We start from the raw sequence: 23,279 nt of genomic DNA on the forward strand, positions 1-23,279 counted from the left end.
TCCTGTGTCGTGGTGTGCTTTGCAGGCATATGTGAGGAACTTGAAAGTGACTCTTTTATTGACTGGGAGACAGTGGAGGGGGGCCAGTCTGGCTGTGGTGTTTTGAATGTTCTGTAGTTTCCTGATGAGTTTCTGGTGATGCCGGCATAGTGCATTGCCGTAGTCGAGTCTGCTGGTGATGAACGCATCAGTGGATTTGGTTGTAATCCATCTGAAGGTCTTTTGAAGCAGGCGAAGTGTGTAGAAGCACGATGAGGAGACAGTGTTGATCTAGCGTGTCATTGTGAGCAAGGACTCCATTATGATGCTGAGGTTTCTTGCGTGGTCTGTGGGGATGGGGGGTGTTCCTAGTGCGATGGGCCAGCTCGAGTTATCCCAAGCAGAGGGAGTGGGTCCCAGGATGAGGACTTCGGTCTTGTCTAAGTTGAGTTTGAGGCAGCTGTCTCTCATCTACGTGGTGACGGCCTTCATACCGTTGTGGAAGTTGTCTCTTGTGGCTGTGGGTTCATTGGTGAGGGAGAGGATCAGCTGGGTGTCGTTGGTGTAGGAGACGATGTTGAGTCCGTGGTTCCTGACGATGGCTGCAAGTGGGGCCATGTAGACGTTGAAGAGGGTGGGGCTCAGGGATGAGCCCTGGGGCACTCCACAGATGATAAATGTGGGTTCTGAGAGGAACGTGGTAGTCTGACTCGCTGTGTTTGACCGGTGAGGAAGAAGCAGATCCAGTCCAGGCCTTTGTTGTGGATGTCGGCATTGTGGAGTGTCATGCTTAGGGTGCAGTGGGAAACTCTGTAGAAGGCTGCCGAGAGGTCCAGGAGGATGAGGGCTGATGTTGCGCCCCAGCCGAAGACGGATTAGATGTCCTCCGAGGTGGCGAAGAGGGTAGTCATGGTGCTCGGGTTGCTTCGGAAGCCGGATTGGGAGATGTCCACGATGTGGTTGGCTTCAATGAACTCGGAGAGTTGGGCGTTCATGGCCTTTACGATGAACTTGGCTGGGAAGGGGAGCAGGGACATGGGTCTGAAGTTCCTGAAGTCTGTTTGGTCTGCGGAGTGCTTCTTCAGCAGGGGGTTGTTCTCAATGTGTTTCCAGTCATCGGGGAAGGTGGCGTTCTCGATGGGGCAGTTGATGGTGCTGCATAGCTCCGGGGCAATGGAGGTAGCTGCTCTGTGGAAGATGTGGTGCAGTTAATGGTCCGAGAAGGCGGGGGTGCTCTAGAGTGGAGGCTGCTCATGGTCTTGAGCATGTCGTCCGTGGTGAGCGGGGTCCAGTTGAGCAGGATCTGTTGGGGGCGGCATCTTTGGGTGTGGAGGTGGCAGGAGTGTGGTGGGAGAATCTTAGGTGTTGCAGCTGTCATAGATCTGCTTGATCTTGTGTAGAAAAAGGTGCTGAGTTTGTTGCAGAGGTCATGGGAGGGTGGGAAGTCTGTGGTCTGGCTTTTAAAGTTGGCAGACTACTTGACAATGACAAAGTGTTCTGATAGCATACTGATAGCAAACCAGATTGTATACTTTCTAATACAGGAGAAGGAGAAAAATGAGGAGAAGAGGGCACAGATGGTCAATTGTAATACCATACAAAAACATTAGGTGAATTACCACTCTCTCCAGACATTGCTGTAATGTGAAGAGAGAAAAGGGTAAATGGAACTGTTTGACTGTGGACCAACAATAAACAACTTTGTTTAGATGTAACAAGTTAAATGAGCACATGGTTACTTTCAATCGCCAATTGTGCTGAATGTAGTTTTTCCACTGGTCTAACACTGCAGGGTGGTAATTTTCTTTTTTTTGTTTTGTATTGCAATTCTTTATAACGTTCACACAAAATACAAAATGCTAAAGTGGCAATTTTGAATGCACGCTGACACCTGGAACAACAGCTTTATTAATCCTACATATAAATCAGACAATTTGGTAAACACAAAAATTAGACATGTTACTTTACAATTTCACGTATATCAAATAAAAATTAATTTATATACGAAACAAAAACATTCGAGGCCTAAGACCACATCTAAGGACCTCCTTACATTTGAACTGGTAAGGCTAAATCAGATTCAAAGAGGTGTGTGCACATCAATTGGAATTATACATTTTGCACCATTTTTGCAAAGACCCACTATTTAGTTCCATAAATTCCACATTGTGCAGGGGAAACACAGTTCTTAACTGGTAAAAATCGCAAGTATTACTGGATTAACCTTAATTCTGACCTATTGGATACAAAATGGAAATGTAATATTGCACCAAAGACAATTCCAACGTATCTGCATTTCCTCGAGTGGTATTATGGCAGGGTAGTTCACAAACTCTGGAAAAGAAAGTCTTAGTTATCATTTCTACTGATATAAGACCAGTCATTTAATATAAACAAATAATGTAGACAATGTTGTGTGTTGAATATACTGAACATAAAATGATCAGTCCTTTCTTTTCATAATTGAAAGTTCTTTAGGAGTGGAGCAAATTCTTAATTGAGGGATGCCAGTAAAGGGCTAGAGTGAACATGTACATAATTGCAAGCTGGACACATAAGCTTAAATACCAGAATCAGAAACAAAATTGGATAATTCTAAATTCAAGGTTTTTTATTATCATGTTAGAGAATATGATTATGCGGGGAATATAAATATTGTTTTCTCTGTTTTTCAGTAACTTAGAAATGGTTCATGTCAGTCGATTCACATGGAAAATGTATCAGTATTTCTCTCTGGCTTTTAATGACTCCTTAAGAAACCTATTACATCTCAGTAGTAACAATCTGACCTCTCTAAATCAGCTTTCAAAATAATACTTGCTTTATAAACGTATCCGATATCTGAACTCAATGTCATGAGTTGGCTGCATGGAACCAAATCCCCATCGCGTTTGGTCGATTGGGGGGATTTCCTCTTTAGGGTTAAGCAGCTCAAATTCAAAATAGGTCAACATTAAGAATACAAATTGCTTTAGTTCGTTTACGGCAAAGAAACGACCAGGACAAATCGTGGTTCCTGCACCCCAAGGCATTGTGAAATATTTCACCTTTTTCCCATTCTTGTAGAAATCGACTTTTTTTGTGCCGTCAGCATTAAGAAAGCGGTTGTACTTGAAAACATGTGGTTCGTGGTGGACCTCTGGGTCCATTTGGACAGCAATGTAAGGGAACAGGGCAACTCTGTCTCCTTTGCGGATAGCGTACGCTCGACCATCTGCCATCTTGAGATTCATGTCCTCCAACACTGCTCTTATCAGAACTGGAGCAGCTGTCAGGCGTAGAGATTCTTCCACTGCACTGTCCAGAACAGGTGTCTTCAACAGCATGTCCCTAGTGAGGTTCAGTAATGGACCACCTGGCTTTACCGTTTGACCAGATGATTTAATTACCTGGTCAATTTCTTCTTTAATTGCCTTCATTGCTTCTGGATCCTTCATCAAGTAAACGAGAAGCCAGAAACTAGAAGGTCCAGTGTTCCCTTGTGATGCCCAAAGCAGGAGGAACATGAACCTATCCTGCATGGGCTCTGGCATCCCAAGTTCCTCCCTGAACTGCTGTTGATCAGCGATCCAGCCACTTATATTATCTTTGTTCATGCAGTTCTTCACAGACAGCTTATTCCAGAAGTGCCTTTTCAGACGTTCAGCTTCTATTTTATCCTTGGGTGGTAGAACGGCGTAAGCCAAACGAGGGAACAGGCGGTCATACTTTCTGAACTCATTAAATAATTCCTCTGAGTGAAGTCGATCTATTTCCTTAGCCTTTTCCTTGCTTCCTACTGTCTTTGCCGACTCATTTCCAAACAACGCAAGATATCCAGCCCTGAAAACAATATTATAGCTGAAATGGAAAAGTCCATCTTGCTGCCATGTGTTCTTCCCTTGCCCTGAACCAATGCTGTGAAGCATCAGATTCTGCAAGTTCTCCATCATTGCCTGCGTCATGACCACAAGTCCATCCCCCATTAAGTATTTCGTACTTGATGTTTGGAGATGCTTATGGTCACCAGATATATTATGGTAGCTGAAAACCCTAGCCACCAATTCATGTGCAAACTCTTCAAAACCCAGCTTCGACCGTGCCTCCTTCACCACTGACCCAAAAGACAGAGGGTCCATCAGAAAAGTGAAGTAGTAGCCTCCAATCTGTGCAGTGAAAATATCACCATGCTTCTGCTGCATCTTTTTTAAAAATTGAGCACTGTTATCTCTAAAATCCAAAGCATAACCGAGCCATGGAATAACACCTTTGTCCAATGGAGGCTCATTGGGTCTTCTCCGACGAAACATTCCCAGAAGGTAAAGTGCACCCAAAACAGAGATTATGAGAGTTAAAAGAACTGGAACAAAGAAAGCCATCTCGGAATTTTTTTTGTGCAACCAAGTCAAGACTGAGAGGAATCCTGAAAGACAGAAGAAATGTATGAAAACTCTATTTACTAGAATCATCCAAAAATTTGTTTCAGAAATTAACACGATATAACATACAAAAAAACAGATCATATCACTTTCCTGTATGTATTCAATAAAAACATTGTTTCATTAGTAGTTAGGGTGAAACTCCTCTTCAGAATATACATGGTTTTACATACAGGTACATATTTTGGCTATTTCAATACAAACTAGCAAGTGCAAAGAGGCACTTTCCTATTTCCAAATTACCATGCTTACAAAACCTTTCTTGAACATGTAGTTGAGCTTGTTATGGACTCATCGATGAAATGATGTCACTAATTTGTAATTATCAAGTCAATAAGTTTGACAGCTCTCTAGAAACATTAGACTTTATTTTCACTTCCAAAAGGTTGTAAATACAACAATAAAGCAAATGATTTTAGTTCTTTGTTCAGTAGCAGCCATTTTGAGATTCCCATTGTTATTTTCTCTCTCATTTTAAGGGACAGATGACATATAGAAATCTACATAGTGAGTAACCTTTTTTCCTTACATATCTTTATCCCATAACTTGGATAATGGGACAAGGAAACTAGAGAATTGTCTAATATACCAATGACAGAACAAAAGAAAAGGGATCATATGTTCTAATATGTCAGGTTCACATGAGCATTTTAAACAGGGATTTGGTCTTTGGGTTTAGTCCTAGTTATTCCTCATACTTGTGATGACCGGGCCAATTTGTTCATCCAAGCCATAGCGCTTGGAATTCTCTCATGGCAGCTACTCGCGAAAACAAGGCATGTTTCTCTGTACTCTGCCACAATAGTTGGAATATATGCTAACACTTTTTTATTTCAACCTCTTGCTTTTCATGTAATGCTCATAATTCTCCACCAGGTTCTACTTTGCATTATTAGGTAACTTATAATGATCCTAGTATAAGGATCCAAATCCAATCCTTGCAATACGTCTCTCATGTAAATAAATCATACCTGTTTTCAAAAAGCCATCAACATCTTTGCCAGTTACAAGCTATTCATCTCTGCTGTACAGGTAGCACATTTTAGTGGCTAAATCTCAAGTAATTCTCTCAGTGAGTTCATATGAACAACCTGCTGCACAATTCAATTACTGTATTTACTAATGCTTTTACTAAATATAATGCAGCTGCTGATGTGTGTGGTGTTCTCCACAAACAAAATAACAGACAACCTCAGGGGATTTATGCTGAAGCAGGTCATTGTTGCACCTCATCCATCAGGCACTTTCAAGACAACCAATGACATGTTGTCACCCTGTCACAGAATGGAGCTGACGCTGCTGCACTGTTAACGGCCTGTTTGACGGAGGTGACCCAGTGGATGGACCTTAGTTGTCTCAGCTAAATGCTGGGAAAAGTCCTTATCTTGGGTAACCAGCCATCTATCTGGTTCTCTGCCTGGAGCCAAGACATGTTTGGCCATCAGCCTCTGCCCAAGCTGAAAGTAAAAAACCTATGCACCTGGTTCGATACCAAGCTTTCCTTTGGTAGTCAGATCCCAGCTCTTGTAGGCAAGTGCTTTGGGATCCTAAAATCCCTTAGCAAGATTCTTGGACTCCTCTCTGAGGTTGCCAGAAAGACAGTAGTTCACTTCTTGGTCATTTTAAGCATAGACTACTGTAATGCCATTTATCTGAGAATAACACGGTCTTGGTTGATGAAACTTTAGCATGTACAAAATGCGGCAGTTCGCCTGCTATTGAATCTCCCTAGGCGGTCTTCTTTGGGACCTCTTCTTTCAAACTTGCACTGTCTGCCACTTGAGAAACAACTTACTTTTAAAGCTGTGTGCTACTGTCAGAAGATCCTCTGGAACAAGGACCCCAGCTACTTACACCCCTTCTTTAAGCCCTATGTACCTACTAGAAGGTTAACATCTGCCAGGTCTTTGCTAGCATTAGTTCCCATTGTTAAAAAGGCACAAATTGGAGGTTGCTCCTTCAGTTTTCTAACAGTCAAACGATGGAACACCCTACCGTTGCTACTTAGACAGGAACCTTCAGAACTACTGTGCCACAAAAAGTTAAAGACTTGGCTGTTTAGGTTAGCATAATGTGCCAGGTTTCATCTATAGTCTTTTTTTGGGGATATGGGTCACTTTATCTAGCACTGGGACACTTTGGTGCAAAGTAGCCATGCACTGTACCAATGACACTATTATTATTATTAAAATTATTATTGTCACCAGTAGAATCCCCACATTCCCTTAAACACAAAGTAGAATAGAATAGAAAGTAGAATACCCACTGTGATAAGGTTCTATGACAGAACATCCCTATGTCATACTACACTTCGCCTCCTTTTAGAAAAGAAGATAAACTATAAAACTCACTTTACATATAACATAACCTAACACACCAAAGAAAGAGAATTTACAAGTTACACAGATAATCCACGATGTGCACTGGCATTTTACTTATTCTTATACTTCTTTCTCTTGTGGAACTCTGATGTAATTCCCTATGAATGCAGCAGGTTCATTTTTAGCAGAATGAGCACACCCATTCTGATGATCGACAATGCCACACTGAGGCTGAAGGAACACAACGTGACCATTGTTCCAGTCCTTCCATCGTCTTTATTAAAGGCATGCTTGAACAATGTATTCACTTTTCTCTTTCCTGAGTACTTGGACTATGGTTGACACCCCACTAGTGCTCTTATTTTTACCACATCCCTTAGGACAACTTGATTATAAGCTACACATTTCCTTCTATCAAAATATTCTTTCCTACACTCTTGGTGTCTTAGTTCATTACATTTCCATTCACCAACTACATTGCACTTCAAGCCTTTAACCCATCTCGTCCACCCTGGACACTACTTAGAATTTGCCAGTTCAAATGGGGTATCTTGAGTAGTAGTATGAAGTTACATTCGAAAAGCTGTTATTCTGTCCTGTAGAACTATCCTCCATTTCAAATTGTTGCTCTCCTTTAAGGTTTTGTTAATCCTCTTGACAGCACCATTTGTTTCTGGGTGATATAGAGAACTTCCTTTATGGAGAATACCACAATCCTTTAAATACGTATCTATTTCACTAGAAAAAAACTACTGGGGACAATTGTCAGTTAAAATGGATTTTGGGTAACTTTCCCTCTTGAGTATTTCTCCAAAAATGTTATCACAATTGTAGTGGAAACATCTTTAGCGCTTGTAACTTCTGTCCATCTAGAAAATAAATCTATTATCACTATGAGATATGGAGTGTGATAGTCACTGTGTAATGTCACTGTGTAATGGTCTCATAATATCAACAGCAACCTTATCCCATGGGAATTTCGGAAGCTCTCTACACACCATAGGCATTTGTATATTTCTCAAAATGTAATTGCTCACTCTGCACTGTATACAATTTCTCACCAGTCTTTCCACTTCTGTTTCCATGGCTGGCCACCATAAATGTACCCTTAACCTTTCTTTAGTTTTACCAATACCCATGTGCCCTTCAAGTTCATAGTTAAACAATTTACCAAGCAAACTAACTAGTGGCACAAGTTTTGTTCCTCGAGTGAGCATTTTATTTAACACAGATAATTTGTCTGTGATCATGGACCAAGGCGTATCTAGTAATTTACATGTTTCTGCTAATACAAAACTCAGCCACTCTAGAGATCAACTGACCCTTGTCTACTTTAGCCTTCCACTCATCTTCTCTTATGGTTCCCAAAATGACCTTACATACACTCAACTCATCATCCAAGAATGTGTCTAAATTTTCCTCAACCTCATCCAAATCCACCAAACACGATAAACAATCTGCCAACCAATTGTTTATCCCAGGAATATATTTAAAAGAGAAACAATATTTTTGTAGAAAAATGACCCACCTCCTAATTCTTGAAGAGATGGTATTCACACGTTTTTGAAAAACCTCTTTCAAAGGCTTGTGATCCAACTGTAACTTAAGTTTCATTGCATATACCAGATTTCTGAACTTTCCCAGCGCCCACTAGATTGCTAACACCTCCTTTTCAATAACTAAGTAATTAAACTCAGATCCCTTTAGGCACTGAGAGGCACAAGCAATCAAATGCTCAACTCTACACCTTTTTTTGAACGAACATTACTCTCTTGGCACTAGCATCTGTTATTATGCATGTCTACAAACCAATTGCGCACACTTTTAAACAAGGAGCATTCTTAAGATCATCCTTCACAGAATTTAATTCTTTCTGGCAAATTTAAATCCTACTCAAACTCAACATTCTTGCCTGACAACTTCCCTAAATGCACCACCGAGTTCCTTTCTTTTAGGAAAGGGCTGAAAACATGGCTGTTATCCAAATAATCATCTTTGTCTGTCAACCAGTTAGGCAGTGTTCAGCACCAGGACACCCTGGGGTATAAGTGCGCTTTAAAAGCTTCACTAACATAATTTAGTCAAATATGTTGCATAATTTGGTTGCCTCGTGCCGCATAATTCCATTGACCCTAGTTATACCACTGTGAGTTTCACAAGGAACAAGCATGCACATAAAGTTACAGGGTCTACTATGTGAATGTGTGCTTCTTGAGATCAAAGGTTAATTTGTAGCTTTGGGGAATTGCTTTTATACTTGCAAATGCCCAGCAGTACCTCCAACAATAAAGTTTTGCATACGTCACATTAAAAGTATGCTGTGATATTGGGTATGTGGCAAGGTGAAGTAATACTGTGTCTTTTTTGTGTTTTTTTAGTGTCTTTAGAGAGAAGATAAGGTAAGTTGACTTTGTATTTATTTACAGTTGCACACATCTCACACGTATACACCCACCAACTGTTCTAGAATAACAATTCTGCATTCCACGTAGGACAGTGTTTTAAAAGAAAAGTTGTAGCCAGTAGCAGAGATGGCTTCTCAGTGGATTAATGATGCCCAGGCGCTAACTCGGGTTATGAAGGACAGGTCTGAGGCAGGATCAGAGACAGCATCTGAGGGAGAAGAAAATGGAGCAGATGCTTTATGTGATTATTCAGTCGACGGAGCTCGATCCGACAAGTCATCTTCCAGCGAATCCGAGGGGGCACAAGGATGACAGTTGTGCTGTCCCTTTGCCAGCATTGTCGTGCAGTGAGGCAACTGTTGCAGATTAGACCAACCCAGAGAGCAGGCACGTGTGATGGCAAGCACAGACGGAGTGCTCTCTTGGCAGCCCCCAATTTATTTCAGCTCCAAATTCCGCCTTTCACTGGTGATGCTGAATGTAATATTGTTATACCCATTATTTTGCCAATTGACTACCCCCATCTCTTTTTGGATGTTGACTTCCTTGAGAAAATTGTACAGCAAACAAATTTGCATGCTGAACAATTTCTAAAGGAGTATGGAGGTTCTTTAGAGCCTTATTCTAGGGTAAACCAGTGGACTCTCACTTCGCTTGAGGAGTTGAAGATATTTATTGACGTTACGCTCAAAATAGGGTTAGTGCAGAAACCAACCTTGCAGTCCTACTGGTCTACTCACATGGTTTGGGTAACCCCCATCGTCCCACCGTGCATGAGTGTTGATCTTTTTTTGCTATGGCAGCATATGCTGTATTTCAGTGACACTTCTGATGCATTGCCCTGGTACCATCCAGACCATGCCAGGTTTTTCAAAATTCGGCCTTCTGTGGAACATTTGTCTGACAGGTTTTCAGAGATTTATACTCCCGGAAAGAATATAGCCATTGATGAATCCTTGATCCTTTCCAAAGGGTAGCTGTTATTCAAGCAGTACATTGAAAGCAAAAGGCTTTGTTATGGCATCAAGTTGCACACGCTGTGTGAGAGCTCTACTGGCTATGTGTACAGCTTGAGAGTGTATACAGGGAAGGACTCCAATCTAAACCGTGTAGGTTACCCTCCCCACCATGAGTCACAGGAAAGAATGTATGGGAGCTTGTCCAGCCACTCCTTCGCAAAGGTTATAACCTTTATGTAGACAATTTCTTTATGGGGGTAGAGCTGTTGAGTGAGCTGTACAAAACTGGCACTGTGGCATGTGGTACAGTTTGTTGTCACCGCAAAGGGTTCCCGCAGGAGCCTATTTGTAGTAGAGTCTACTGTAAGCAGGGAAACGGGCAGGAGAGTCATGTTTACTGTCCCCAATGCCCATCTCAGCCAGCCCTGTGTTTTCTTACTTGCTTTATGTTGTACCATACAAAAGTGAATTATTGGGAAATTGACTGAGGTGGAGCTGCCATTAGGTAAACTATTCAATGGCTGTGATTGGATACCTACCTTCCATGGTTCACTACATCAGTAGGCAAGCAGCCATTGAATTTTAGTTTCTCTACTTGAAGAAATCATGCACTATAGCCTGCTCAACACCTTTATCTGCAATCAAAACGTGGTAGGTGTTCTGTTCGCCGATTGACACGTACATTATGGTCCCCACACTACACAAAATGGTAGACAGAACATAAGCCAAGATGTGACAGAGTACCCTCTGTGGCAAATGTTTTAAGGCTTGACTATATTTTAAAGTGCTTTTTAGGGAACTTAAGTATTCAAAACAAGAACCACCCTTATTACCTACGAGAACAAGAGTAAGTGTAATAAGTCAAACAAATGTCTTGTGGGACTTATTCACCAACATTTCTACTTGGTTTGAAAGTGTACAAACTCAATTACTAACTTGTATCATGGCCAATGTTATTAAAAAAAGGGTACAATATATTCTATGATGATTGTTTCCACATCTTTAGTATAAAGACAATATACATTTCCTTATGTATCCAAATTAGTGCAGACGATGCAGTGAACAAGTACATATACAACAAAATAGAACAAGACACTGAAGAGATACCAAGGTTGCATAGGATTTCATATCAAACAAACATAAGTGTAGATACTTTCTGTTCATGTATGGTATCTCCTATCTATGTCTATGTAGGAGATTTATAAAGCCCAACTGTTACTCTAAAGAGTGTCCTGGTGCTACTGCAGAAGGAACATCAGCTAGCCGGGAAAGGCGGGAACTAGGGGCAGGAGAAAAGATAGGTCTTAAGTTTTTTCCAGAATAATGGTGTTGCCCTAATGCACCTGAGAGACATCAGAAGCTTTGTCCAAAGAGAAAGGCCCAGGAAGGAGAACGATCTGCCCCCTGCCTTTGCCTTTCTAATATGAGGAACTTTGGCTAAACAAAGATTTTCAGATCGGAGGGTTCTTTGGGGAGCATAAAGCTTATCTCTGTTTTGTTGATAGTGTGGGCCAGTTTCGTTTTTTGGGTAAGGAGCAGTATCTTAAAAGTGATTCTCTTCATGAATGGGAGCCAATGAAGGCGTTGAAGAAGGTATAAAGATAACAAAAAAAGGAGTATCACCAAAGGAATCTAAGAAAGATTCTGAATGGGACATGTTAAGAACAAAGAGAATATTATCTTTTTGTTAAGAAACCCCTCACTCACCAACCTGGTTGGTGACATGCTTCATCATTGGGGTCCACCCTGATGACCGAGTGCCATCAGGGTGTGCTGCGACACCTGAACTACAGTGGAGCTGTTTTTTTTGTGATTGTGATTTGAAGCCCAGGTTTTTTACCACTTGATTTTGAAAAGAGGGAGGGGGGCATTCTTCGGCCGGAAAGTCTCCCATGGTGTCATGTCCTCTGAACTAATATAGAGGAGCGCAGTCTTCCCTGCATTGCATTTAAGTTGGTTGCTGGATAGCCAAATGAACGTTGCATTCAGACATTTATTAATTTTCTCCCCTGAAAAGTCTTGCCGTTCCCCCAGGAAAAGAACATTTGAGTGTCATCTTCATAAGACACAATGTTTGCACCCAAGGATTCTACCAGAGAGGCCAAGGGAGCAAGATAGATATTAAATAGCGTTCATTGGACTCAGAGCTGAGCCCTGCGGTACTGCTACTCTTAGCTTATGGGAAACATAAAAAAAAGGGTTACACCAGACCTCTTGTCCCCGATCCACCGAAAATGGAGCAAGCCACAGTCAAGCCCACCCTCTATTTCCCACTGAAAGTATACAATCTAGAAAGATGGAGTGAGAGATGGTGTTGGGCGCTGACGATAAGTCGAGTAACACCAGCAACGCTCTGTCACCACTGTCTAGACTGATCAGATACTTCCAGCAAAGCTGATTCAGTGCTATAGTTGGGCTGGAAGCCAGATTGGCTGGTTGTTGCTTTCTAAGTACTCAGAGATCTGTCGGTTGACGTGTTTCTCAAGTACCTTTGCTAGAGCTGGAAGGAGAGAGATAGGTCTGTAATTGGTTGGGTAATTTGGATCCGTCTGGGATTTTTTTTTAAACGATAGATTTTCGCCTGTGACGTAGTAAGTACTTGATGCACCAGCAGATTTATAACCTCTGCCTCAAGGTAAAATGAAGGAAGGACCAGGATCAGAGGGCGAGCCTATTTTAAGGCAACTTAGGGCTAGAAAGGAGCCTTCCATTGAGATGGGAGAAAGAGAGTCCAAGAAGCAACCAAGAAGCAATCTTTGCTTCTGAAGATGAACACTGATGGAAAGGAGTCACCCACCTTCCTGACTCTCTATGACCCACCCAGCAAATGTCAGCACTAGGCGGTGGGAGGCTAGTCTGAATTGAAGTTATTTTGACATAGAAGGTACAGGCAAGTTTCTGGGATTCGAGTTTGTAGTTAGTCTCAGCCTCCCACGAGGTAAAAGACTTACCAATTTAAAAAAATTCCTTAGAGCAGTTGCCAACCTCAAAATATTTTTTTTGTTGCTAATTTTAACTCTTTATGATACTTCTTGAGAACTTCTTTGTAGTCTGTTTTTGCCTTTGGCCAATATGTGACTCTCCATTGCCTCTATGCGTTTACACTCCAGCTTTAAGCTTTTCAACGCCTGGGAGTACCAAGGACTGGGCAATTTAAGGCAGCGTTGCTGAACAATGAATTCCTTCCTGGGGCAAAAGCTAGAATCGCTGTCTTAATCCAGCTATCAATCCGGTTTAAGTGTTCATCAATATTGCTGGAAAGAATTGGTTTATCTTCTGCTAGTGTGGAGCATAGAACATCCTGTTGAACTTTATGGAAGGCTCTTACCGTACTGGATAAGTTGCCATTCCTGGCCGGGGGGTCCCCAAGCTTTGGCCAATTGAGCCTAAGCAAGTAGTGGTCGAAACAAATCCAGAGGAATAGGAGAATCAACTTCCAAAGGACGGGAAGTGAAACTTTGGTCAAGATTATGACCAGCCAGATGAGTAGGGCCAGAGATAGACTGGGCAAGGCCCATAACCGCTAAATTCTCCAAAAGCAGAGAGCTTTCTCATGCCTCTGTACAGTCCATGTGAAGGATAACATTCCCCAACACCATCCAATGCACATATTTATAAATTAAAGGGGTTAGGACATTGCATAAAGAGGAAATAAACTCTCCTGAGGGACCAGGAAGCCTATAGATAAGTGTCCCATATACCGATTGTTTGGTTGAGAGGGAGAGAGTGAAACCCAAAATCTCTGCACCAGCTTGGTCCATTGGGGGTAGAGGGGCCAGAGAGTAGCACTCCTTGTTAATAACTGCAAGTCCACCCCCCTTCCCGTATCGTGGTGCTTCCTTGTGATCTTAAAGCCTTTGGGGGCAGCTGTCCAAACATCTGGACCAGAGGAGTCTGAGAGCCATGTTTCTGTTAAAAATACACATTAAAGTATTCGTTACACAGTAGATCATGAATATTCTCAGCGTGTTTTGGAAGAGAGCAGGAGTTGATTAAGCCTGCAACAAGATGTGGACTGGAACGTGATAGTGCCCTTAAAGGTTGGCCCCTGGCGTTAATGCAGACGTCACATGATCTGCTTTTAGTTTGAGTAAGACCAAGGGTGTAGGGATTAAGAGGGGTACACGTGGATGTATGGGCCAAATCCCGAAGTTGTGATGGGTTATAAAAGATACTGGGAGTCCCTTTCCTGATAAAACCAGCATAGTGGCAGGTGCTGGTCTCTTCCGGGACGCTGACGGGTGCAGATGGGCTTGTCTTTGGCACGCCAGCAGTTGGCCCGCTGCGCGCAGCATCCCTGACTAAATACACGGGGATGCGAGGTAAACTAGAGTGCGCACTTCCAAATGGCCACTCTAGTCTTTCCCAAGGAGGAGAAATGGCCAACAAGCACTGAGACCTCGGTCCGGCTAGAGATGAAAGCTGTTCCCTCCCTCGCATTCGCGGAAATAACCCCGATTCCCAACTGCTCAGGTCAGTAATACCCCAGGATTACAACAGTCAAATTCAAATTCAATGTTAAACACTTTTTTAAAAGAACGATGCAGTTCTTAAAAGAGCGATGCAAAGAGAACAGTGCCACAGATAAGTAAAAAAAACAGGAAGGACGGATTGAGGCACAAGAGTCGATTTGCAAGCGTTAAAAACACAACAATTAACTAGAGGGAGTTTAAACCCACCAACGTCCTGCTACCCTATCCTGGAGAATCATAACATGGTTTTAAAGCAACTTAGGGAGGGAATGTCGATGTTTCAACCTGTAGTCGAAAGAATGAAAGCCATGTGTGTGGTGCGTGAATGATGTGTGAATGCACCATAAAGGGCTGGTGAATTGAAGCAGCTTTATGGCTCACCTTCAGAAGTCTTGCTTTCAATATTCAAAGTATTTGTGCTTTGAAGCTTGTATTTCTAGAGGTGCTAAAACCAACCAGTGTAAGTAGTGGATTAACTTAAAAAAATTTGTACCAGATTTATATTTGTGGCGGTAAGGATAGTACGTCACAATAGCATCAGAGAATTCTTGCCCCTTACAGTGAAGACAATGGTCTAGCCACCCAGTATATATGATATATATGATATATATATATATATATATATATCATATATGTGTATATATATATATATATATATATATATATATATATATATATATATATATATATATATATATATATATATATATATATATATATTCAAAAACTATGCAGAACACCCTTTTGAGAAATCGGAGCCACACGAAGGTTGAAGTACAGTCCCTTTAATGATGAAAGACAGCCTGCCAGCAGGCTCATTCAGGAAAGCAAAATGTCCATAAGTAATAACGCCAGACGCGTTTCAGGAAACATCCTTTCTTCAGTGGCGTATCGTGGCACAGAAAGGCTGTAGGCGCTGCTGAAGAGCACTCAGTGGCTGATCACCTGCTCCAAGTGGGCGTGGCCTAATGCAAGGCCTGCTGGGCGATGTAGTGTTCTTCCAAATAATCCCCAGTGGGCGCGCCTGCACCCTTTCTTTTGATCAAGCCTTAGTGAAATGCTGAAATCCATAATAGAACCTGCCCTGCTTTATGCGCTGTCAAATCTGGAACTTGGAGCTGGTCTCCCTGCACGATTCCAGCTCCCCTTCGTTTCATGGCAGGCAGCACCAGAGAGTGCCGCCTTGAACTCGTTGTTGCGAGGGGCTCCTTCTTGCGACCGGGACGGCCGCTTAATATTCAAAAACTATGCAGAACACCTTTTTGAGAAATCGGAGCCACACGAAGGTTGAAGTACAGTCCCTTTAATGATGAAAGACAGCCTGCCAGCAGGCTCATTCAGGAAAGCAAAATGTCCATAAGTAATAACGCCAGACGCGTTTCAGGAAACATCCTTTCTTCAGTGGCGTATCGTGGCACAGAAAGGCTGTAGGCGCTGCTGAAGAGCACTCAGTGGCTGATCACCTGCTCCAAGTGGGCGTGGCCTAATGCAAGGCCTGCTGGGCGATGTAGTGTTCTTCCAAATAATCCCCAGTGGGCGCGCCTGCACCCTTTCTTTTGATCAAGCCTTAGTGAAATGCTGAAATCCATGATAGAACCTGCCCTGCTTTATGCGCTGTCAAATCTGGAACTTGGAGCTGGTCTCCCTGCACGATTCCAGCTCCCCTTCGTTTCATGGCAGGCAGCACCAGAGAGTGCCGCCTTGAACTCGTTGTTGCGAGGGGCTCCTTCTCGCGACCGGGACGGCCGCTTAATATTCAAAAACTATGCAGAACACCCTTTTGAGAAATCGGAGCCACACGAAGGTTGAAGTACAGTCCCTTTAATGATGAAAGACAGCCTGCCAGCAGGCTCATTCAGGAAAGCAAAATGTCCATAAGTAATACGCCAGACGCGTTTCAGGAAACATCCTTTCTTCAGTGGCGTATCATGGCACAGAAAGGCTGTAGGCGCTGCTGAAGAGCACTCAGTGGCTGATCACCTGCTCCAAGTGGGCGTGGCCTAATGCAAGGCCTGCTGGGCGATGTAGTGTTCTTCCAAATAATCCCCAGTGGGCGCGCCTGCACCCTTTCTTTTGATCAAGCCTTAGTGAAATGCTGAAATCCATGATAGAACCTGCCCTGCTTTATGCGCTGTCAAATCTGGAACTTGGAGCTGGTCTCCCTGCACGATTCCAGCTCCCCTTCGTTTCATGGCAGGCAGCACCAGAGAGTGCCTCCTTGAACTCGTTGTTGCGAGGGGCTCCTTCTCGCGACCGGGACGGCCGCTTAATATTCAAAAACTATGCAGAACACCCTTTTGAGAAATCGGAGCCACACGAAGGTTGAAGTACAGTCCCTTTAATGATGAAAGACAGCCTGCCAGCAGGCTCATTCAGGAAAGCAAAATGTCCATAAGTAATAACGCCAGACGCGTTTCAGGAAACATCCTTTCTTCAGTGGCGTATCGTGGCACAGAAAGGCTGTAGGCGCTGCTGAAGAGCACTCAGTGGCTGATCACCTGCTCCAAGTGGGCGTGGCCTAATGCAAGGCCTGCTGGGCGATGTAGTGTTCTTCCAAATAATCCCCAGTGGGCGCGCCTGCACCCTTTCTTTTGATCAAGCCTTAGTGAAATGCTGAAATCCATGATAGAACCTGCCCTGCTTTATGCGCTGTCAAATCTGGAACTTGGAGCTGGTCTCCCTGCACGATTCCAGCTCCCCTTCGTTTTATGGCAGGCAGCACCAGAGAGTGCCACCTTGAACTCGTTGTTGCGAGGGGCTCCTTCTCGCGACCGGGACGGCCGCTTAATATTCAAAAACTATGCAGAACACCCTTTTGAGAAATCGGAGCCACACGAAGGTTGAAGTACAGTCCCTTTAATGATGAAAGACAGCCTGCCAGCAGGCTCATTCAGGAAAGCAAAATGTCCATAAGTAATAACGCCAGACGCGTTTCAGGAAACATCCTTTCTTCAGTGGCGTATCGTGGCACAGAAAGGCTGTAGGCGCTGCTGAAGAGCACTCAGTGGCTGATCACCTGCTCCAAGTGGGCGTGGCCTAATGCAAGGCCTGCTGGGCGATGTAGTGTTCTTCCAAATAATCCCCAGTGGGCGCGCCTGCACCCTTTCTTTTGATCAAGCCTTAGTGAAATGCTGAAATCCATGATAGAACCTGCCCTGCTTTATGCGCTGTCAAATCTGGAACTTGGAGCTGGTCTCCCTGCACGATTCCAGCTCCCCTTCGTTTCATGGCAGGCAGCACCAGAGAGTGCCGCCTTGAACTCGTTGTTGCGAGGGGCTCCTTCTCGCGACCGGGACGGCCGCTTAATATTCAAAAACTATGCAGAACACCCTTTTGAGAAATCGGAGCCACACGAAGGTTGAAGTACAGTCCCTTTAATGATGAAAGACAGCCTGCCAGCAGGCTCATTCAGGAAAGCAAAATGTCCATAAGTAATAACGCCAGACGCGTTTCAGGAAACATCCTTTCTTCAGTGGCGTATCGTGGCACAGAAAGGCTGTAGGCGCTGCTGAAGAGCACTCAGTGGCTGATCACCTGCTCCAAGTGGGCGTGGCCTAATGCAAGGCCTGCTGGGCGATGTAGTGTTCTTCCAAATAATCCCCAGTGGGCGCGCCTGCACCCTTTCTTTTGATCAAGCCTTAGTGAAATGCTGAAATCCATGATAGAACCTGCCCTGCTTTATGCGCTGTCAAATCTGGAACTTGGATCTGGTCTCCCTGCACGATTCCAGCTCCCCTTCGTTTCATGGCAGGCAGCACCAGAGAGTGCCGCCTTGAACTCATTGTTGCGTGGGGCTCCTTCTCGCGACCGGGACGGCCGCTTAATATTCAAAAACTATGCAGAACACCCTTTTGAGAAATCGGAGCCACACGAAGGAGCCCCTCGCAACAACGAGTTCAAGGCGGCACTCTCTGGTGCTGCCTGCCATGAAACGAAGGGGAGCTGGAATCGTGCAGGGAGACCAGCTCCAAGTTCCAGATTTGACAGCGCATAAAGCAGGGCAGGTTCTATCATGGATTTCAGCATTTCACTAAGGCTTGATCAAAAGAAAGGGTGCAGGCGCGCCCACTGGGGATTATTTGGAAGAACACTACATCGCCCAGCAGGCCTTGCATTAGGCCACGCCCACTTGGAGCAGGTGATCAGCCACTGAGTGCTCTTCAGCAGCGCCTACAGCCTTTCTGTGCCACGATACGCCACTGAAGAAAGGATGTTTCCTGAAACGCGTCTGGCGTTATTACTTATGGACATTTTGCTTTCCTGAATGAGCCTGCTGGCAGGCTGTCTTTCGTCATTAAAGGGACTGTACTTCAACCTTCGTGTGGCTCCGATTTCTCAAAAGGGTGTTCTGCATAGTTTTTGAATATTAAGCGGCCGTCCCGGTCGCGAGAAGGAGCCCCTCGCAACAACGAGTTCAAGGCGGCACTCTCTGGTGCTGCCTGCCATGAAACGAAGGGGAGCTGGAATCGTACAGGGAGACCAGCTCCAAGTTCCAGATTTGACAGCGCATAAAGCAGGGCAGGTTCTATCATGGATTTCAGCATTTCACTAAGGCTTGATCAAAAGAAAGGGTGCAGGCGCGCCCACTGGGGATTATTTGGAAGAACACTACATCGCCCAGCAGGCCTTGCATTAGACCACGCCCACTTGGAGCAGGTGATCAGCCACTGAGTGCTCTTCAGCAGCGCCTACAGCCTTTCTGTGCCACGATACGCCACTGAAGAAAGGATGTTTCCTGAAACGCGTCTGGCGTTATTACTTATGGACATTTTGCTTTCCTGAATGAGCCTGCTGGCAGGCTGTCTTTCATCATTAAAGGGACTGTACTTCAACCTTCGTGTGGCTCCGATTTCTCAAAAAGGTGTTCTGCATAGTTTTTGAATATTAAGCGGCCGTCCCGGTCGCAAGAAGGAGCCCCTCGCAACAACGAGTTCAAGGCGGCACTCTCTGGTGCTGCCTGCCATGAAACGAAGGGGAGCTGGAATCGTGCAGGGAGACCAGCTCCAAGTTCCAGATTTGACAGCGCATAAAGCAGGGCAGGTTCTATCATGGATTTCAGCATTTCACTAAGGCTTGATCAAAAGAAAGGGTGCAGGCGCGCCCACTGGGGATTATTTGGAAGAACACTACATCGCCCAGCAGGCCTTGCATTAGGCCACGCCCACTTGGAGCAGGTGATCAGCCACTGAGTGCTCTTCAGCAGCGCCTACAGCCTTTCTGTGCCACGATACGCCACTGAAGAAAGGATGTTTCCTGAAACGCGTCTGGCGTTATTACTTATGGACATTTTGCTTTCCTGAATGAGCCTGCTGGCAGGCTGTCTTTCATCATTAAAGGGACTGTACTTCAACCTTTGTGTGGCTCCGATTTCTCAAAAGGGTGTTCTGCATAGTTTTTGAATATTAAGCGGCCGTCCCGGTCGCGAGAAGGAGCCCCTCGCAACAACGAGTTCAAGGCGGCACTCTCTGGTGCTGCCTGCCATGAAACGAAGGGGAGCTGGAATCGTGCAGGGAGACCAGCTCCAAGTTCCAGATTTGACAGCGCATAAAACAGGGCAGGTTCTATCATGGATTTCAGCATTTCACTAAGGCTTGATCAAAAGAAAGGGTGCAGGCGCGCCCACTGGGGATTATTTGGAAGAACACTACATCGCCCAGCAGGCCTTGCATTAGGCCACGCCCACTTGGAGCAGGTGATCAGCCACTGAGTGCTCTTCAGCAGCGCCTACAGCCTTTCTGTGCCACGATACGCCACTGAAGAAAGGATGTTTCCTGAAACGCGTCTGGTGTTATTACTTATGGACATTTTGCTTTCCTGAATGAGCCTGCTGGCAGGCTGTCTTTCATCATTAAAGGGACTGTACTTCAACCTTCGTGTGGCTCCGATTTCTCAAAAGGGTGTTCTGCATAGTTTTTTAATATTAAGCATCCGTCCCGGTCGCGAGAAGGAGCCCCTCGCAACAACGAGTTCAAGGCGGCACTCTCTGGTGCTGCCTGCCATGAAACGAAGGGGAGCTGGAATCGTGCAGGGAGACCAGCTCCAAGTTCCAGATTTGACAGCGCATAAAGCAGGGCAGGTTCTATCATGGATTTCAGCATTTCACTAAGGCTTGATCAAAAGAAAGGGTGCAGGCGCGCCCACTGGGGATTATTTGGAAGAACACTACATCGCCCAGCAGGCCTTGCATTAGGCCACGCCCACTTGGAGCAGGTGATCAGCCACTGAGTGCTCTTCAGCAGCGCCTACAGCCTTTCTGTGCCACAATACGCCACTGAAGAAAGGATGTTTCCTGAAATGCGTCTGGCGTTATTACTTATGGACATTTTGCTTTCCTGAATGAGCCTGCTGGCAGGCTGTCTTTCATCATTAAAGGGACTGTACTTCAACCTTCGTGTGGCTCCGATTTCTCAAAAGGGTGTTCTGCATAGTTTTTGAATATATATATATATATATATATATATATATATATATATATATATATATATATATATATATATATATATCATATATACTGGGTGGCTTCTGAATTCTGTGTTTTTAATAGGACACTGTGTGTCCTTTTAAAAACGCAGAATTCACACAAAGCCCACTGGAGGGAATAATTGAGCGTCAAAATGGAACCACAAGTTCCGGAATGCTTTGCAAGGAGACCATTAAGGAAGGCACACCGGAGGCCTAATTAATTTTAAAGCAGGAAGTTGGAACTGTGGCAGCGCGCAATCTGTTTGTGTGTTCTGATGCCTTTGAGAAAGGAGCATGAAGCTCTGAAATGCATTAGGCGAAAGGATTGAAAAAGATTGGAATGAAATGCCTGTTTCCTTTTGTAATAAAGGATTGTGAAAATCACCGGCTGTGGAGTGTGTCCTTAATGCAGGGCATCTTTTGGAAACATATATATATAGATATCAAGAAATCCAGAAACTCCCCAACCTCCAAACGGCGATGGAGAGAAACACGAACTCCAATTGATGTGATTCAGTTCTTTTTATTTTCTGCTTCTGTGCTCCCACAACCTGCCATTACGCGTTTCGGCCAGTCAAGCTGGCCTTGATCACATGTGTGCATTGGTGTAACCGTGGGGAAGAATACTCCATCTGTGGCATTGTTTGCAGTCTTCCCAAGTCCTGATTGAGTAAGGGCCATCTGTGACTGACCTCTGTGTCTACCCACCTAATTTAAATGTGCAGACATACAGGTCAATTTTCACTGCCTGTCAACGCCTGGAAAACCATGGTGGTAAAGGGAAGTGATAACTGTCTAATTCACCCCTTGCTGAAGGAAATAACTCCCATCTTCAGTGTGGCATTTTTTTTTTTTCAAAAACAAAATCCAAATTTGCGTTTTGTTTTTAAAAATTGAAAATATAAATTGTTGGGCAGCTCCATCATGTTGTGGGCGATCACACCCGCAGCAAGACAGCGACACCGAGCACCAGCGGCCAAGGGGTTTGATAACAAATTTGTCGAGTAAAATCTTAAGCCCAACAGAAGAGCAAGTCCTAGAGAAAGGGCTAGGTTTTGTCCCCACAGCCAGACCGGACAAATTTAAACTTCATTGCGAACTATCCGAATTCTTTAGGAAGCTTAAATTAAAAGCTTTCTTTGAGGCCAGAACAGAAACTAATGACGAGTCCCCCGCATTTGACACCAATTTCAGAATAAAATCCACTTTTGTCCCACCGCCCCATACTGTCCCTGCTGAAATAACTGCCTTTGAACAAGCAGTTTTTAACGACATGGAATCACTACCAGTAACAGCACCATTCAAGAATTTCTCTGCAGCTGAATTTCAAGCATTAGAGATACTGAAGAATGATCAAGACATAGTAATTAAGCCAGCGGACAAGGGGGGCGGTATTGTCATCCAAAATACTGATGACTATGATAAAGCATGCCGTACTCTGTTGGATAATAGAGTTAATTACAAACCACTCACGATGGACCCAACATCGGAACTGAAGGCACGCATCCATGACTTGGTCAAGGAGGCAGAAGAAAATGAGGACATTTCCAAGCATGAGGCGGCTTTTCTTACGGGAGGGGGAAATTCAATCCCTTATTTTTACACTCTCCCCAAGACGCATAAGAACATTGATCCACCACCAGGAAGGCCGATAGTTTCTGGCATTGGTTCTGTGCTCGAACCTCTCTCCACCTTCTGTGACCACTATTTAAAACCTTTGGTACAAAATACCTCTACGTACCTTAAAGATACCAAGAATCTTCTACAAATGCTCGGACAAGTTACCTTCACAGCGGACTCAATTATCTTAGTGACACTAGATATAGAAAGTCTATATACTAGCATTCCACAGGATGACACCCTCAGAGTGATGGAAGGAGCTCTAGACTCCATTGAGTGGAATTATGTCACCCCAAAAGATTTCATTGTCCAATGTGCCACTATGGCTTTAAAAGAAAATTATTTTGAATACCAAGGTGAACTCTTCCTACAATGTACGGGGACATCCATGGGCAGTACTTTTGCTCCAAGCATAGCAGGACTCTATGTCCATGATTTTGAGATGAGACATATCCTGCCTACTGACAACCCCTTCCACTCCTCCATAAACTTATGGACAAGATATATCGACGATATCCTTCTCATTTGGAAGGGTGAGGTTGATAATCTAGAGCAATTTCTAACCTGGATAAACACCCGAGACCCCTACTTAAAATTTACCAACCATCACAGTAAAGAATCAGTGGTGTTTCTTGATGTCATT

General features: G+C 44.1%; 1 protein-coding gene across 4 annotated transcripts in view; it reads right to left on the reverse strand.

The window, feature by feature from the left end:
- Positions 1-1,850: 1,850 nt before the first annotated feature.
- LOC144786256 (5-beta-cholestane-3-alpha,7-alpha-diol 12-alpha-hydroxylase-like) overlaps positions 1,851-23,279 on the reverse strand; it is a 66,439-nt gene continuing 45,010 nt past the window's right edge. For 2 of the 4 annotated variants that reach the window (XR_013602096.1, XR_013602097.1), the window contains 2 exons: positions 2,357-4,381; positions 1,851-2,313 (listed from right to left, as the gene is read on the reverse strand). Coding sequence is in view for 2 of the 4 variants with exons in the window: in XM_078665304.1 (XP_078521430.1) it covers positions 2,802-4,337 (1,536 nt within the window). In the remaining 2 variants the exon portion in view is untranslated. Of the gene's footprint in view, positions 4,382-23,279 lie in introns of all 4 variants that reach the window. The other 2 variants (XM_078665304.1, XM_078665305.1) reach the window with 1 other exon arrangement.

This window comes from Lissotriton helveticus, chromosome 10, assembly GCF_964261635.1.
Source record: "Lissotriton helveticus chromosome 10, aLisHel1.1, whole genome shotgun sequence".
Lineage (NCBI taxonomy): Eukaryota > Metazoa > Chordata > Amphibia > Caudata > Salamandridae > Lissotriton > Lissotriton helveticus.